The sequence below is a fragment of the Archocentrus centrarchus genome, chromosome 9, assembly GCF_007364275.1.
Source record: "Archocentrus centrarchus isolate MPI-CPG fArcCen1 chromosome 9, fArcCen1, whole genome shotgun sequence".
In the NCBI taxonomy this organism is placed as follows: domain Eukaryota; kingdom Metazoa; phylum Chordata; class Actinopteri; order Cichliformes; family Cichlidae; genus Archocentrus; species Archocentrus centrarchus.
In genome coordinates this window covers 7,060,480-7,078,595 of record NC_044354.1, presented here as the reverse complement: position 1 = coordinate 7,078,595, position 18,116 = coordinate 7,060,480, and the positions used below count along the sequence as shown (strand labels likewise).

Sequence of the window (18,116 nt, the reverse complement as noted above, 5' to 3'; positions counted from 1 at the left end):
GCCAAAGCAAAAACTCGGGTGTGGGAGGAGTTCGGTGAGGCTATGGAAAAAGACTTTCGGACGCCATCGAAGCAATTCTGGCAAACCGTTAGGCGACTCAGGAGGGGAAAGTGGTGCTCCACTCACATGGTTTGGGGTGCTGCTGACTTCAACTGAGGCTATAGTCAGACGGTGGAAGGAATACTTCGAGGACCTCCTGAATCCCACTGACACGCCTTCTGTAGTGGAAGCAGAGTCTGGGGACGAGGGGGATGACTTGTCCATTACCGGGGGTGAGGTCACTGAGGTGGTTAAACAACTCCTTGGTGGCCGGGCCCCTGGGGTGGACGAGATTCGCCCTGAGTTCCTGAAGGCTCTGGATGTTGTAGGGTTGTCTTGGTTGACACGCCTTTGCAACATCGCGTGGAGATCTGGGGCAGTGCCATTGGATTGGCAGACCGGGGTGGTGGTCCCTATCTTTAAGAAGGGAGATCGGAAGGTGTGCTCCAACTTCCAGGGGATCACACTCCTCAGCCTCCCTGGTAAGGTCTATGCCAGGGTGCTGGAAAGAAGGGTCCGCCTGTTAGTCGAACCTCGGATCCAGGAGGAACAATGTGGTTTTTTCGTCCTGTCGTGGAAAGCTAGACCAGCTCTTTATCCTCTCAAGGATATTCAAGTGTCCGTGGGAGTTTGCCCAACCAGTCTATATGTGCTTTGTGGATTTGAAGAAGGCATTTGACTGTGTCCCTCGGGGTATCCTGTGGGAGGTCCTGTGGGAGTATGGGGTGTCAGTCTCTGTACAACCGCAGTGAGAGCTTGGTCTGTATAGCCGGTAATAAGTCGGATTCATTTTCTGTGGGTGTTGGACTCCGTCAGGGCTGCCCTTTGTCACCGATTCTGTTCATAATTTTTATGGACAGAATTTCTAGGTGTAGCCAGGTGGCGGAAGGCTTCTTCCTTGATGGCCTCAGAGTCTCGTTTCTGCTCTTTGCAGATGATGCAATCCTGTTGGCTTCATGAGGGGGGTGGCCTCCAGCTCACAGTGGAATGGTTTGCAGCCGAGTGTGAAGGAGCTGGCATGAGAATCAGCACCTCTAAGTCTGAGGCCATGGTCCTCAGCCGGTAAAGGGTGGAGTGCCCTCTCCGGCTCAGGGACGAGTTCTTGCCCCAAGTGGAGGAGTTCAAGTATCTCGGGGTCTTGCTCACGAGTGACGGGAGAAGGGAGCGGGAGATTGACAGACGGATCGGGGCTGCTTCTGCAGTAATGCGGACGCTGCACCGGTCTGTCATGGTGAAGAGGGAGCTCAGTGTAAAAGCAAAGCTGTCGATTTACCTGTCGATCTACGTTCCTACCCTCACCTATGGTCACGAGCTTTGGATAGTGATTGAAAGAATAAGATCGCGAATACAAGCAGCAGAAATGAGTTTCCTTTGAAGGGTGGCTGGCCTCTCCCTTAGAGATAAGGTGAGGAGTGTGACCATCCGGGAGGGGCTCAGAGTAGAGCTGCTGCTTCTCCACATTGAAAGGAGCCAGTTGAGGTGGCTTGGGCATCTGATTAGGATGCCTCCTGGCCGCCTCTTGGGTGAGGTGTTCTGGCCATGTCCCACCGGGAGGAGCCCCCATAGTAGACCCAGGACACGCTGGGGAGATTATATCTCTCTGCTGGCCTGGGAACGCCTTTAACTGACAGAGTGCACAAGGAAAACAAGAGTACAACAGAGAAGGGACATAAATAAACTGTCATGGTCCGGGGTCCTTTTGACCCTGTGTGTTTTGTTTTTGCTTCATATTGTCTGTTCTGGGTTCCTTTTGGTTGTGGGGTTTAGTTTGTTTTTTCTAGTTCCTTGTGTTTTTCCCAGTGTTCTGTGTCATGTCTGCATCTTTGTTCCCCATGTGACTTCCTGTTTTATTTTGATAGTCATCTGGTCCCTGTCTGTTGTGTTCAGTTTTGCTTCCCCTTGTCTCGTCAATGTAATTTGGTTCACCAGTGTTCCCAGCTGTTTCCACTGCCCTCATCAGCCCTCTTGTTTATTTAAGTCCTGTGTTGTCTTTGCTGTTGTTGTTGCGTCCTCGTCGTTGATATCCAGCTGTGTGCTTCCTGTTTGTTTGCCTGGTATCTGGAATTAAGTCTAGTTTATTTTTGTTCATAGTTTTTGCCACTGGTCCCATCCAGTCCTGTTTTTGTTTTGCACTCAAGCTAATAAAGCTGAGTTTAATAATTTACCTCTGCCTGGCATATCCTGCACTTGGATCCTCTTCCTGCCTGCCACACAGGCATTCCATGACATAGACAATGATACAGTATGTGATACAGTATTTGAATAGGACAGATCTCAAACTCCCTTTTAATGACAGATTCAGTGACAAGGAAAAACTCTCAGAAATCACTTTACAAAATACTCTGTGACTTGCATCCAGTACACATGCAGAATTATTGTACATGTGTGAAATTCTCAAAGTCAGAGTTCTTGATATAACTCACCATCTATTCTGAGAATAAGTGGTGGCAGCACAACAAGCACACACTTAGGTTATGTAGTAAGACAATATTTCAAAACACACACTCCATCTCTGAATGGCTAAAAAAAAAACACAAAATGAATGTTTTGGAGTGGCGTAGTCTATGTCTGGGCTTAAATCTAGTTGAGATGCTTTGGCATGACCTTAAACAAGCCGTTCATGTTTGAAAACCCATTAGTGTAGCCGAATTAAAACAATTCTGCAAAGATGAGGGCGTCAAAATTCCTCTACTCTACGACTCATTCCTAGTTACTGCAAATGCTTTTTGCAGTTCTTGCTGCCAAGGGTGGCACAACCAGTAATTGGATTCAGCTTGGGATGTTCTATAATACAAACCATCACCCTAAATTTACTGAGTAAATTACACAGCTATATTACAATGTAGGAAGGGGAAACAATGTTTCCTTTTATGTAAAATACATAAAAATTACTTATTACTTATTACTTCCAGGGTAATTCATGCAATATTTTGTGAAGAAAGGATTCAAAATATCTCAAAACAATTCACTAAACAAACACTAAATTCTGTTAATCTTATCTCTTACAATTGTTGGTTGTTACTGTAGGTGCATTATGTTTTAAGTATGTAGATACTGAAAATTACACCCTAAACTCAGAAGAATTATATGGTTAATGTTGGAAAATTACACCACAACCTATTATGAAAACTAATCAACCCTAAAGCTAAAATTTTCATAATACTGTGCTATTTAAGTGCATTTATTATAATTTTTCAGGAGCTTTCATTATATTATGTTAACTGTAATTGTCAAAAATTTGAGTTTGTATGATTCAAATTAATTGATAAATTTCAAAACAGGGAATCAAGAATGTTCAGCTTATGAGCATCAAATGAACATAACATGCCAAAATATGCTGTTTGGCAAGAAATCAAAGTTTAAACTGAGATAACAAATATACAGCTAAAAACTGTCCTTTGAATCTCTGGTGTTTAGGACATATTAAAGTGGTGACTCCCATTTTTGAGTTCCTTTTAAAGTATACATGTCATGGCGTGTGTGTGTGGCAGGCAGAATTGGACCCCAGGATGCAGACTCAAAAAAACAGGATTTATTGGAAAAATACAAAACAAACCTATACTGGGAAGGAACTAAACAAAAACCTGAGGAGGAGCAGGGAGACACACAGCGAGGGAACACTGAAGACGACGCGACAGAGAACAAAACAAAACTGAGGGCTTAAGTACACACTGGGTAATCAGGGCAAGAGGAAACAGCAGGGAACAACAGGTGAAGCAAATGAAACTAACATGGGAAGCAAAACTAAACACAAAGCACCGGGAACATACGACTGTCAAAATAATACAGGAAGTGACTAACCAAGGCGCACGCAGACTACATACGGGGGACTGGCACACAGACACGGGGCAGAGACACAGACTAGTCACAACACTAGGAATAAACTCAACATGAAAACACAGGAGGTCAGGGACAAGACATCATGACAAGAACATGGAGCAGGGGAGACAGGGACGAGGGGAACAAACGTATCAAAACAACTGAAAAACAACAAAACTCAGGGAAGACAGAACTAAACACAAAATGCTGGGCAGACGGCCCAGGACCATGACAGCACCCCCCCCTCAAAGGCCGGCACCCGACGGCCAAAACAGGAAACAAAACCAGACCAGGGAGGGAGGCGGGGGACCAGGACGGAGGGACCGGAACAAAAACAAAACCAGGCAGGGAGCAACAAAGGCAGGGAGCAAAACATCAAAAATCACAATGTCAGAACAAAAACAGCAGGGGCACAAGGCCGGGACAAAGTCCAAAAACAGGGACAAAACACAGGAATGATAAAAAAAACAACTGGATGAAACAAAAAGCGACGGCACAAGGCCGGAGAGCTCCAATGTCCAAAACAGGGGGTCAAAACAAGGAACAGTTCAGGAGCTATGACAAAAACAGAAACAAAAAGAGCAACGGCCAGGGGGAACAAACAGTCCATAGTTCAGGGGGCCGTCCAGGCCAAGGGGCCAAAAAGCAGAGTCCAAACCTCTCAGGCGGGCGACCGCGGCTCCAGCGGCGGCGACGAGGAGTCGTGGCAGGGGGCCGACCGCGGCACCAGCGGCGGCGACGAGGAGTCGTGGCAGGGGGCCGACCGCGGCACCAGCGGCGGCGGCGAGGAGTCGAGGCAGGGGGCCGACCGCGGCACCAGCGGCGGCGGCGAGGAGTCGAGGCAGGGGGCCGACCGCGGCTCCAGCGGCGGCGGCGAGGAGTCGAGGCAGGGGGCCGACCGCGGCTCCAGCGGCGGCGGCGAGGAGACGAGACTGGGGGCCGACCGCGGCTCCAGCGGCGGCGGCGAGGAGACGAGACTGGGGGCCGACCGCGCTCCAGGCGGCGGCGGCGGCGAGACGAGGCTGAGGGCCGACCGCGCTCCAGGCGGCGGCGGCGGCGAGACGAGGCTGAGGGCCGACCGCGCTCCAGGCGGCGGCGGCGGCGAGACGAGGCTGAGGGCCGACCGCGCTCCAGGCGGCGGCGGCGGCGAGACGAGACTGAGGGCCGACCGCGCTCCAAGCGGCGGCGGCAAGACGAGGCAGGAGGCTCGAACCGAGCCCGACGCTCCAACTGAGCGTAACCCTTGGGCTTCAAACACGGCTCCGACTGAGCCGGACCCTTGGGCTGAACGGGGCCTACAAGGTGAGGCTCCGAATGTGCAGGCTGGGTCTGCGGTGTAGGGCACACAGCTACTTCACTGAGCAGCTGGGGCTGCTTGGGGGATGGACCAGGTGCAAGTGATGGTGGGTGCGTGGAAGCTAACACTATGGAGGGCGAGGGAGCTGACGCTATGGAGGGCGAGGGAGCTGACGCTATGGAGGGCGAGGGAGCTGACGCTATGGAGGGCGAGGGAGCTGACGCTATGGAGGGCGAGGGAGCTGACGCTATGGACTGTGACTGCAGGGAGGCTGAGGGACCTAGGGGGACCGAGGGACCAGGAATGGAAGTACAGGAGGGAACTAAGGAGACTAAGGGGACCTGAGAGACTAAGGGAGCTGAGGGAACTAAGGCTGACACTGAGGGAGCTGACACGGAGGGAGCTAGGAGTGTGGAAGCTGAGGACGGGGAAGCTGACACTGGGGAAGCTGACTGCGGGAGAGGTGAGGGGACCGAAGCTAACTGCGGGGAAACTGGAGTCGGGGGAGCAGGAACAGAGGAGACTGGGACTGAGGCTGCAGGGGGAACCACAACGAAAGGAGCTGAGGGACCAGAGGAGGGAACAAAAGGGACCAAAACTGACGGGACTGAAGCTAAGGGAACTGGCACTAGGGGCCGCGTGGAAGCAGGCCGGGAGACGACTGGCTGCGTGGAAGCAGGCCGGGAGACGACTGGCTGCGTGGAAGCAGGCCGGGAGACGACTGGCTGCGTGGAAGCAGGCCGGGAGACGACTGGCTGCGTGGAAGCAGGCCGGGCGCTAGGGAGAGCCGGCTGCGTGGAAGCAGGCCGGGCGCTAGGGAGAGCCGGCTGCGTGGAAGCAGGCCGGGCGCTAGGGAGAGCCGGCTGCGTGGAAGCAGGCCGGGCGCTAGGGAGAGCCGGCTGCGTGGAAGCAGGCCGGGCGCTAGGGAGAGCCGGCTGCGTGGAAGCAGGCCGGGCGCTAGGGAGAGCTGAAGGGACTACTGGGAACTGAGGGACTGAGGGACCAGAAGTGGAAGTAGAGTAAGGGACTACGGGGACCTGAGGGACTACGGGGACCTGAGGGACTACGGGGACAGAGGGCACGGAGGAAACCGAGGAGACTGCGACTAGAACTGAAGATGAGGGGACTGAGGAGACTGAGGATGAGGGGACTGAGGAGACTGAGGATGAGGGGACTGAGGAGACTGAGGATGAGGGGACTGAGGAGACTGAGGATGAGGGGACTGAGGAGACTGAGGATGAGGGGACTGAGGAGACTGAAGATGAGGGGACTGAGGAGACTGAACTGACTGCAGGGACCGGGGGCGCTGGCACTGGGGAAGCTGACACTGGGCGAGCTGCGAGAGCTGGCTGGGACTGAACAGGGGCTGAAGCTGAGGGAGCTGAAGCGGGGAGAGCTGCAGAGGCTGACTGAGACTGAGCGGAGGCCGGAACTACAGCTAACTGAGACTGGGAGGTGGCTGGAGCTACAGCTGACTGAGACGGGAGTAACTGGGGAGGAGCTGGAGCTATAGCTGAATGAGACGGGAGTAACTGGGGAGGAGCTGGAGCTACAGCCGAATGAGACGGGAGTAACTGGGGAGGAGCTGCTGCAGGCGGCGTGGGTGGCTGAGGCTGAGGTGCTGAGGTGGGAAGAGCTAGCACCGGGGAAGCTGAGCCCAGGAGAGCTACAGAGGCTGGCAGAACCTGGGGCTCCTGGAGATGAGCTGGCGTCACAGCTGACTGGGGAAAATGAGAACGAGCTGGCAGCGTGGGAGCAGACTGAGGGAGGGCTGGCTGCGTGGGAGCAGACTGAGGGAGAGCTGCTGGAGCTGCTGCTGACTGAAGTGGCTGAGGGGTGACTGTTACAAGCGGCGTTGGTGACTGAGGCGCTGGTGCTCCCACCCGCGGTACAGAAGCGGGTGCAGGAGCATGAGGCACAGAGGATGGAGCGTCAGGGTTGAGTCCAGGTGTGAAACACACAGTCTTTTCTTTAGCCGGTTTATTGGAAACAGTCACCTTGGGAGACACGGAGGGGAAAGTGAGGGCTGCGGAATGAAGTATTTGTTCCGCATAACACTGGGTTAGCCGGGGCAAGGAATCCATAAGCCAGGTGTTTTCTGTCAACATGTCATGTATCCTGTGGGCGATGGTATTCCCCAGCTCCTCACTGGGTAGCCGGAACCACAGGATACAGAGCTTGGATGCCTTGTTGCAAATGTCTGATCTGGCTGTCAAGGACGGTGGAGCAGTGTGGTTAATCATGTCTGACGAGCCGGGGAAAGGAGGGACAGATTCAGTGGTGGAGTCGGAAGTGGTTGAAAACTGCAGAGAGTCCATTGTCATTTTATCCCTGGCTGCTGGCTCCGTTCGGCTTTTATGGCGCCGGGAATTCCGCTTACGTGCCGGCGTAGCGGGTCGTGAAGGAGGTGTGCTGGGGCATGACGAGGCCGGTGGAGGCGAATCTGATGCCAGGGAGAACCCGCCCAGCTTAATCCCTAAAGGCTGGGGCAGAGGTGGGGCAGTGGTATCGGGCGGTTGCTGCAGTGCGGCTGATGAACAGGGCTGTGGCGGCGGAGGTGGAGAGAGCGGCAAGCTCTGACGCGGAGACCCTTTAACCCAGCTGGAGTCTCCCCAAGCGCGGTGAGAGCGGCGGAGCTGTCCCTCATACTCGGGAGCCAGCCACGGCTTCCTCCTCACCACTTCCTGCAGGTGAGCTTGCACAGCTAGCTGCCGTTCACACAGGTCTGAGTCCGCGGGGTCTTTGAAATGGTCGCGTCGTTCTGTCATGGCGTGTGTGTGTGGCAGGCAGAATTGGACCCCAGGATGCAGACTCAAAAAAACAGGATTTATTGGAAAAATACAAAACAAACCTATACTGGGAAGGAACTAAACAAAAACCTGAGGAGGAGCAGGGAGACACACAGCGAGGGAACACTGAAGACGACGCGACAGAGAACAAAACAAAACTGAGGGCTTAAGTACACACTGGGTAATCAGGGCAAGAGGAAACAGCAGGGAACAACAGGTGAAGCAAATGAAACTAACATGGGAAGCAAAACTAAACACAAAGCACCGGGAACATACGACTGTCAAAATAATACAGGAAGTGACTAACCAAGGCGCACGCAGACTACATACGGGGGACTGGCACACAGACACGGGGCAGAGACACAGACTAGTCACAACACTAGGAATAAACTCAACATGAAAACACAGGAGGTCAGGGACAAGACATCATGACAAGAACATGGAGCAGGGGAGACAGGGACGAGGGGAACAAACGTATCAAAACAACTGAAAAACAACAAAACTCAGGGAAGACAGAACTAAACACAAAATGCTGGGCAGACGGCCCAGGACCATGACAATACAAAAAATACTTTATAAATTGGCATTTAGTGTTTCCCCTTTTGTCTAAAAAATAAAGTTATAACCCTTTGCTCTGATCACTGTTTGGCTGTGGTAACTTGAAATAAATAAAAATTCAGGCATCTTCCCAACTGAAGTTAAAACTATTTTAAAAAAAATATGCAAATGTATTTTTGTGAAGCCGGGATTAATAGAGCACACAGAACTTCAAATAAAAGGGATTCTTTATTCTCAAAAAGGGTGATTTTCTCTGGAGTGAAAAATAAAAGAAAACAGTTCAAGATATGGAGCAAAAATAGTCTCCTATACTGTGAATGGTCGTATAATACTAGTATAAAACTCCCGAGAAGTAACTGCTTCCACAAAATGGCGCATAGATCGCACTGTTAGCACTCAACAGAGTTGTTGCAACGCAACTAAAACACTAAAAAAACAGTACATAACAAACGGCGGTGGCACTTCTAAAAGAAGACAAACAGAAAACCATGATGTCAGCAACATCATTTCAGCTTTGTACATAAAAATAATACAGTTCAGACATTAATTACCAAAGATCTGGATTCTTCACTCAAGTGGCCATAAAGTCGTCTTCTTCAACCAGTTTTGGCTCAAAACAAAATGTCCTCCTCTTCTGTTTTTCTCAGTTACCACGCCAGGGTATGTAACTAAGAGGTTTTTTCCAACTTCCCGTACTTTTTGACCTCTGTTACAATAGCACCACTTACTGACAAAAGCAAGAATTACAACCAGTACATGAAATAAAAGCAAAACGGGGTTTACAAAACATATTTTACAGGTACCCATTTTTCACCTGGTTACATTCTCCCCTGCTTAACCGTCAACGTCCTCGGTGACGAAGTAACTGCTTTTCACTTCTTTTAAAGCTTCTCTGAAAAACACAGAACCTAAGCTGGCAATAATCTGTGAAACCATTGATGAGCTTAGTTCCGGTTCCAACACTGACCTGGGTTCGTGATGTGGATTTGTGTGTTTCCCTGCATTCACCCTTTTACTCCTGCGGGGAGCAGGTATGGGAGCCTGTCTAACACAAGGAGGAGACACTCGTACCTCACACAGTTGGTCAGTAGTGCATAGTTCAGTGTCAACATGGTCAGTCTCTACCTGTTCAATCACGGGAGGTTCACCTGCTGAAATCAGCTGAGAGTCCGCTTTCTTCTGAACACTCTCACCAACAGAACACAGTTCTACATCTGCACACGGGGTCAGGTTAAAAGAAACCTCTTCAATGATTATATCCCCCTCATACTCATCACATGAGTCAGTGGTTGGTTCTGCAGTCTCTGTCTGGTTGGTCACAGTCTTTTCAATGTGTTTCTGCGTCAAATCTGGAGGATTAACACATGACCTAAGGTCAGCCCTATTTACTCTCTTAATAGATCCTCCCTCTACGGGTTGTACTGTGCAAGTCGTACCTACTATGTCTATAAGTTGGTAAACAACTGGACTCCATGCATCCTGAATTTTGTTACGACCAGCTGGTCTGTGTCTCAGGTAAACATACTCTCCAACTTCAACTGAAGGACAGTATACTCTGTGATCATGCTGAGCAATGCGTTTTGCTGCTTTCTGCTCTGCATATTCTTTTGCTTTTGCATGTGCCTCTTGGAGTCTTTGCTGGTGCACAGCAAGCCAATCCAGATTATTATCCTTGTGACTGCCATTTGCGAGCAATGCATCAACAGGAAGATGTGGATCTACCCCATAGAGCAAGAAATAAGGGGAATATCCTGTAGTCGCGTGTGGAGTAACATTATACGCATAAATCAGCTCAGGTAAATGTTCAGGCCAACGTTTCTTTTTGTCAGGTGGAAGTGTGCGCAACAGTTCATGCAGCGTGCAGTTAAAACGCTCACACTGTGCATTTCCTGTCGGATGATGGGGCGTTGTACGTGTTTTTTTCACACCATACATTTTACAAAGCTCAGCGATAACTTCTGATTCAAAGTTACGGCCCTGATCTGAATGGAGACGTTCAGGTACACCGTACTTCATAAACCACTCCTTTAAGAGGACTTTGGCTGTGGTCTCTGCTTTTTGGTCACGTGTGGGAAACGCCTGAGTAAACTTGGTAAACACATCAGTGATGACTAAAACGTTCTCACGACCGTCTGAAGCTGGTTCAAGGAGAGTAAAATCTACTGCCACAACTTCTAAAGGTCGTGTTGCCAAAAATGATTTCATTGGAGGGTGAATCTTTGGATTGGGCATTTTTGTGAGAACACAACGCTGACAATTTTTGACCCAGTGTTCAACGTCTTTGTGCATCCCTACCCAAAATGCTCTCTGTCTCAACAACTGTAATGTCCTCTCTATCCCCTGATGTCCCATAGAGTCATGGACACTCTTCATAACAGCAGTTTGTAAACAACCTGGAACAAGCAACTGAAAGCACTCCCCAAAATGATCATCATTCACCACTCGATACACCAATCCATCACGCATCTTAATGTGTTTCCATTGTTTCAACAATGACTTGACTGCGACAGAAAGGTTCTTCCTTTCTTGTGAACTTGGTGGGCTGTCTCGATCCAAAAACTGTTTTAGAACACTAATCACTGGGTCTTGACATTGAAATGTTTGCAGCTCTTCCTTGGAATAGCCTGGAAGAGTTGGTGTAGCCTCTTTAGCATGTGACTCACACTTTCCATTTTCCACAGCCCTGATCTGGTTCAGCTGACAGCATTTGAGCCCAGCTGTAACAAGTTCTGGCTCAAGAGCAGTGCCTTTACAAATCACATTGCAAATTGCAATACAATCATCAAATTCCTCATCATCAGTTGGTTCTGGCTCCCCTGCTAATGGGTGTCGTGACAGTGCATCAGCTACTGGGTTGCACCGACCTGGCCGGTACTGCACGTCAAAGTCGAAAGCAGCTAACTGCGCTACCCATCTCTGCTCAATAGCTCCAAGTTTTGCACTTTTTAGATGACACAAGGGATTATTGTCTGATATAACAGTGAATTTAGAGCCCAGCAAGTAACCCCGAAACTTTTCCACTATTGCCCATTTAAGTGCAAGCAGCTCAAGTTTCATACTGCTGTAGTTTTTATCATTTCACTCTGCATTTCTTAGCCGTCTACTTGCATATGCAATGACCCGTTTTTTGTCACCTTGCTGCTGACACAAGACAGCTCCTAAACCCTGACCACTAGCGTCAGTCTCCAAAATGAAGGGACAAGTGAAATCTGCATAACCGAGAACAGGTGCAGTCACAAGCTTTTCTTTCAATGTATCAAATGCGATCTGACTGTTGGTATCCCACAATGCATTTAGTTTTTGACTAGCTTTGGCTGTACTGGCAGCTCCTCGACATTGATTCACAAGGTCATGCAGTGGGGCTGCGATCTTTGAAAAGCCCTCAACATACCTTCTGTAGTAGCTACATAGGCCTAGGAATGATTGGAGCTCCTTAACGGTGCCAGGCACCGGCCACTCCTTGACTGCTGCTACCTTGGAGGGATCAGTTGCAATACCCTCGGCAGAAATCTGGTGTCCAAGGAATTTTACTTCCTCCTGCAAAAAGTGACATTTTTTCCACTTCACCTTCAATCCTGTGTCTCTCAAACGTCTAAGAACTATGTCCAGCCGTTCCAAATGGGACTCAAAGCTTGGCGAGTACACCAAAATGTCATCGAGATAGACTAACATGATGTCAAATATCAAATCGCTCATAGTCGCTTGCATCAACCTTTGAAATGTCGCAGGCCCATTACAGACCCCCATGGGCATGCGCACATACTCAAACAGCCCAAAAGGCGTGGTGAAAGCAGTCTTATGTCTGTCTCGATCATCCATCGCCACTTGGTGATACCCACTGGCAAGGTCAACTGTGGAGAAGTATTTGGCACCTTTTAAGGCGTCAAAACTCTCATCGATTCGAGGCAATGGGAATGCGTCTTTCTTGGTTTTGAGATTCAGTTTTCGATAGTCGACACACAAGCGTATACTGCCGTCACTTTTGCGGACTACCACAACTGGTGAGGCATAAGCGCTTTCACTTTCCTGTATGATTCCTTTTTTCAAAAGTTTAGAGATATGTTCTTGTACTTCCTGGTATTGGTTAGGAGGTATACGTCGATATGGTTGGGTGACAGGTACGTCATCAACCAGCTTGAGCTCATGTTTCACCTTATCTGTGTGTCCCAGATTTTCATCATCATCTGCAAAAACATCAAGGTAACGGGAAAGCAATGCACAGAGAGCGACACGCTCTTCCTCAGTGCCTCCTATGTCAAGTTTTTCCAAAATGGTTTGCATCTTACTGTCAGTTTGTTCTGTGTGGGAATCAACTGAAACCTGTTCAACATCAGCAGAGATGCGCTGAAACGTAACTTGGCATGTCTGCTCACTCTCAACAGGATCAACCTCTGAGATCACGCCTAGCCGTGTTCTGGGGCCCAACCACACGTCCTCAGCGGAGAAATTAACAACCTGGAGAGGAAGAATATGGCTGGTGCTCATGACAAGTGTTGGAATAACTGCTAAACCGGGTGGTAGTGGAGTGGTCACTGGTTCAATGATCAACTGAGAGGCTGTATCTGAGGTTTTAGTGTGACCTTTTACAAATACAGTGGACACAGAGGATGCAGGGATACGTACTTTGTTTCTGCCTGCAACCCGAGCTGTCGCTTTTCTCTCAATACAACAGACCTGTATCTGTTGGAAAGCTGTCCTCCACCCAGAGTCTAAGGATCCACCCAAAGTGTTGTCAAACTCTGCTGTCACCAGTTGTCTGCATCTGTGAATGACATTCATACCAATTATGCATTCTTCAGAAACAATCGGATTCACTGAAGGTTTCAGAACCAAGAAACCACAGTTTGGGATCTTTAAACTCATCGTCTCAACTTCCAGTTCAATATATCCCTGGTAAGGGATGTCAAGTCCATTCGCAGCAGTTATTTTGAGCCAACTATTAGTAGCTAGCATGCTCTCATCACCACCAATATATTTTCTGAAAAACTCATCTGTTATTGTACTGACTTGGCTGCCAGTGTCCAGTAAACAATGAGCTGATCTGCCATTAAGTTTTAGATCGACCACTGGACATTTTCCAATAGCACGCTCAAGGATTTGTTCACGTGTGATCTCCAGTTCAGGTGAGTCTATGACATGACCCTGCATTACCCGACTCACTGCAACCAGGGTTTCTCGTTTCCCAACTGACTGGAAACAGAGGAATCATCAGAATTTTTGTGTTTTTTCTGGGGGCATTGTTTGGCAACATGACCAGCAGTTTGGCATTTAAAGCATATCGGCTTACCGTCTGGGGTAAATCTTGGACCAGTTCTGGTCTTATTTGGTGTCTGGCTACTAGGGTTTTTGCTCTGAGTAGTCAACTCTTTCACAGCTTTACTGAGTTCAGTTATCACTTTTCCTTGCTCAGCAAGCACTTTTAGAACGTCATCTAGTCTAGTCCCATTAGTGACTTGGTCTTGTTCTTTGGGAGTTTCCAACACATTCTCTAGATACCTTTGATTTCCTGTCTCTTTAACTGCACAGCACTGTGCTTCGGCTGTAACATTACTGCACGTCTTCCCTTTACTCCTAAACACTTTTGTGCCAGGGACTTGGTCTTCTAAGGACCACAAGTAAGCTTCCTCACGCACCTCTATAAAAGATGATGCAGGTTTTCCTCTTACATACTTTCGCAGTTCTCGTCTTAATGACAGGTCTCTGACGCCCTCAATGAACTGATCTCTCACCACTGTTGTCTCATTACCCACGGAATTAGGATGCTGTTTCCGTACAAAACTAAAGGCCTGAGATAATGAATGTGAAAATTCACGTATGTCTTCCCCCTCTTTTTGTTTACAGTTGTAAAAGTTTTGTAAAAGTTGGGAAACACTACGTTTATCTCCAAAAGCTTCTTTCAGGTAAACAAACAGGTCTTTCACAACATCACTGTCGGCTTTGCGTAAGCGCACCTCATCCAGAGCTGAGCCTCTTAATAGTGACAGCACAAAACCGAACTGTTCAGGGGCAGACCAGTTTCTAGCAGAAATGACCCTTTCTACTTCCTCAATAAACTCATCCACACTCCTCCCGTCTTTGTCAATGTCACCACTAAATGGTGAAATGTGCCTTTCTCTCGGTACATAGACATAAGATCTGGTTGGCTCAGTATTTAGTGATGATATGACGGCCATGACTTCTTGTTGTTTTCTAGCTAACTCTCTTAGTTGTTGTAACACCCCAGCTTGTTCAATGTCATCATTTAGTTCATTATCCTGTCCATCACCCTGTTCCTGTTCATTATTATTCAATGCTAACTGTTGCTCATCCATTTCAACATTTTCGTCATGGTCAGACATGTTCTGGTTATTACTCAGTTCACTTAAGAGTCAATAGAAATTTGTTCAGGAAAGGATAAATTGGTTTAATTCCTGAGTCCACCGGAAGCTCCTGGGCTGCTCCAAGACCGCTGCTAGGCAATGCTCTCTCCCCCGCCTGGAACGCGCTCTGCTCTGACGATCACCTCGGCTGAAATCCCTCACAGCCACACCAGCACAGACTCTCCAGCACCGTCCTCCACCGATCTCCAAACAGATGCCGCCACACAGACTCGCCACCCAGGTCCAATCAGGTTTAGGCCACTTCTTCACCACCGCCGAAAAAAAAACACTAATGCTGCGCGCCATACAGGTACTCTAACAGAGAAAAAAAGAGACCCCACTCCTGGTACCAATATTTGAAGCCGGGATTAATAGAGCACACAGAACTTCAAATAAAAGGGATTCTTTATTCTCAAAAAGGGTGATTTTCTCTGGAGTGAAAAATAAAAGAAAACAGTTCAAGATATGGAGCAAAAATAGTCTCCTATACTGTGAATGGTCGTATAATACTAGTATAAAACTCCCGAGAAGTAACTGCTTCCACAAAATGGCGCATAGATCGCACTGTTAGCACTCAACAGAGTTGTTGCAACGCAACTAAAACACTAAAAAAACAGTACATAACAAACGGCGGTGGCACTTCTAAAAGAAGACAAACAGAAAACCATGATGTCAGCAACATCATTTCAGCTTTGTACATAAAAATAATACAGTTCAGACATTAATTACCAAAGATCTGGATTCTTCACTCAAGTGGCCATAAAGTCGTCTTCTTCAACCAGTTTTGGCTCAAAACAAAATGTCCTCCTCTTCTGTTTTTCTCAGTTACCACGCCAGGGTATGTAACTAAGAGGTTTTTTCCAACTTCCCGTACTTTTTGACCTCTGTTACAATAGCACCACTTACTGACAAAAGCAAGAATTACAACCAGTACATGAAATAAAAGCAAAACGGGGTTTACAAAACATATTTTACAGGTACCCATTTTTCACCTGGTTACATTTGTTTGCATTTTTATTTGATTTAGGAAAACTTTACATTGAAGCAGTACAGTATTTGAATAGAACAGACCCTGAACTACTTTGAGTGAAAGATCAAAATGTCAAGGACACTTTTATTTCACATCATGGTATTTCAAAGTTGTTTATTTCATCCTTAGTTTTATGAAATAGAATAAGAAAAAAAAATGCAGCATGGAAATAACATCATTCCACAGCCTCAGAAAAGAAGTTTGAGGATGGCTGAGGACACCAGCAGCAGGATGGCACTGGGACCAGTTGGAATAGCGCTGTTACACAGGTCCCCTTCACAGCAAGACACAGGACTGACACATAGTGCACTGGTTAGGCAGCCCTTGGAAACCATTGTCACACCTGCAAGACATGATGAGAAAATTCTCAGAAATGACTTTACAAATCATGTTGTGACTTGCAGCAGGCAGATATTCAGCATTAGCTGGAGCTTCTAACATAAGAAAACAACTCACCGTTTGCTTCGACAGTGACAGAGGAACAACGGTCAGCTAAGGCAGGACAAGATTCAGTGTTTGTGCAGGATTTAGGATCAGTGCCTGCGCATGTGTAGCACTTTAATCCACATGCTATAGAAGGAAACAAAACAATTTCACACACATACACACACTTGTATTAATTGGGAGTTTTATTTTATTTTATTTTTTGCTTTTATTTGTTTTGAAGTCTGTCGAATAATTAACACCATAAAACCATAAACATTTAATGTTTGAATAATTTAACAAACACGATATGGAGTGCTTATTGCTGTTTTCTTATAAGCTGGTTATATAACTCATTTTTGAATTGTTACTGTGTCTTTAACTTTTATTTTCCTTCCAGCCTTTAAAATCATTTTATACTTCAATTTCTTTATCTGTCAGAGCACACAGGACCAACAGGAAATATTTTCTTACCTGCAGACAGAGTCACACACAGGATCAGAGCTCCATAAAGCTGCATCATGAACTCAGATTGCTGATCAGTCTTGTGAGAGAAAAAAACTGGTGCTTAGCCGCTCTTTCTCAGTTCAATTTCCTAGTCTGCTTTCAGGAACTGAGCCTTATATCTCTACAAAAAGCTTCATACCATGTGACCTGAATAACCATGCCCCCTAAGTGACCTCACTGCACTGCAAGATAAGTGCTAAGAGCTTACAGCCCATAGGATTGTTGCTTAATAAAATATCATATCAAATAAAAGAACTCTGAAAAGAAATAGACGTTAAGGGTTCTTAATAAGTATAAAATTCCCAAAGTCTGTATTTGAATAAAGGTAGTAAAATTAAACAATTTTATTTTGATCAGATTGTTTTTGGTGCTTTTTGGTGCTTTGTAAAGAAACATGTTTCATAAGGTCATCTTTTATGACAGTCTGTTGGGGAGTTAGACAGCTCCCGTTAGCTTTAGCTGCTAGGCGAAAGGGTCTTTTTATCAAGCAGCAGTCTGATGCTGATGAGACACAACCAAAAGAAGGAGAAAGCAGGATGAAACAGAGTGCTTTACAGTTTAATAACAGTAATAAAAATTTAAATTCACATAGCACCTTTTCAAGGAACCCAAGATTGCTTTACTGTTCAAAGACAGCTTTGTGGATCTCAGAGGGAAGCATGTTCCACAGAGTGGGCTCAGCAGCACTGAATGCTCTGAATGAACGAGGCATGAATGAGGTTTCAGATGCAGAGTCTGAAAGTAATGGACAGAGTCTGGAGATGGGAGAAGACAGGTTTATAGATGGATTTGATATGTGATGAGAATGTCAGGTTTACAATCAGCCTGAAAACACGGCAGCACTACACCAGTGAGGCCAACATAGCTAGCTGATGAAAAGTTAGTTTGTGACAAAAGCTGCTGAAAGGTCCAGGAGAATGAGGATGCTGATCTTAATTATCCCACAGTTTTCTTTTTTGAATATTCAATTTTCCTACAATTTTCTTGGGACATTCATATGTTCCACAGATATCTTTAAGATGTAAAGTAACATTAAAAAAAAAAAAAAAAAAAAAGACATGCAACAAATAAACAGAAAAGAGGATGTATTATCTTTAGCATAACACATGCTTCCTAATTATATTGTCTTCAGTTTCCTTCTGGGTTCAGCACTACAATGTCCTTGAGCGCCCTCGGGTGGTCTTTCACTGCAACAACACAGCAGTTATCTAGGAAACTATCCAAAGGAGATCTAGGATAGTTCAAATCAGGAGCGCAGCTGTATACTTTCTCAGGCGTATGCAGACACATTTTTA

At 47.1% G+C, this 18,116-nt stretch overlaps 1 protein-coding gene across 1 annotated transcript; it reads right to left on the bottom strand.

The window, feature by feature from the left end:
• Positions 1 to 15,991: 15,991 nt before the first annotated feature.
• Positions 15,992 to 16,928, bottom strand: LOC115786000 (lymphocyte antigen 6G-like). The gene is made up of 3 exons (XM_030737986.1): positions 16,789 to 16,928; positions 16,348 to 16,461; positions 15,992 to 16,234 (listed from the first exon to the last, which is right to left on the bottom strand). The coding sequence occupies exons 1-3, from the start codon at positions 16,835 to 16,837 to the stop codon at positions 16,080 to 16,082; spliced, it is 318 nt and encodes a 105-aa protein (XP_030593846.1). The 5' UTR covers positions 16,838 to 16,928; the 3' UTR covers positions 15,992 to 16,079.
• Between the last annotated feature and the right edge of the window lie 1,188 nt (positions 16,929 to 18,116).

Bases quoted from the DNA above. Each gene is read 5' to 3' on its own strand.
- LOC115786000 (XM_030737986.1), bottom strand. From the start codon at position 16,837: ATGATGCAGCTTTATGGAGCTCTGATCCTGTGTGTGACTCTGTCTGCA. The intron at 16,462-16,788 runs GTAAGAAAATAT...TTCCTTCTATAG, and splicing joins GTGTGTGACTCTGTCTGCAG to CATGTGGATTAAAGTGCTAC. The intron at 16,235-16,347 runs GTGAGTTGTTTT...CATGTCTTGCAG, and splicing joins TGTCACTGTCGAAGCAAACG to GTGTGACAATGGTTTCCAAG.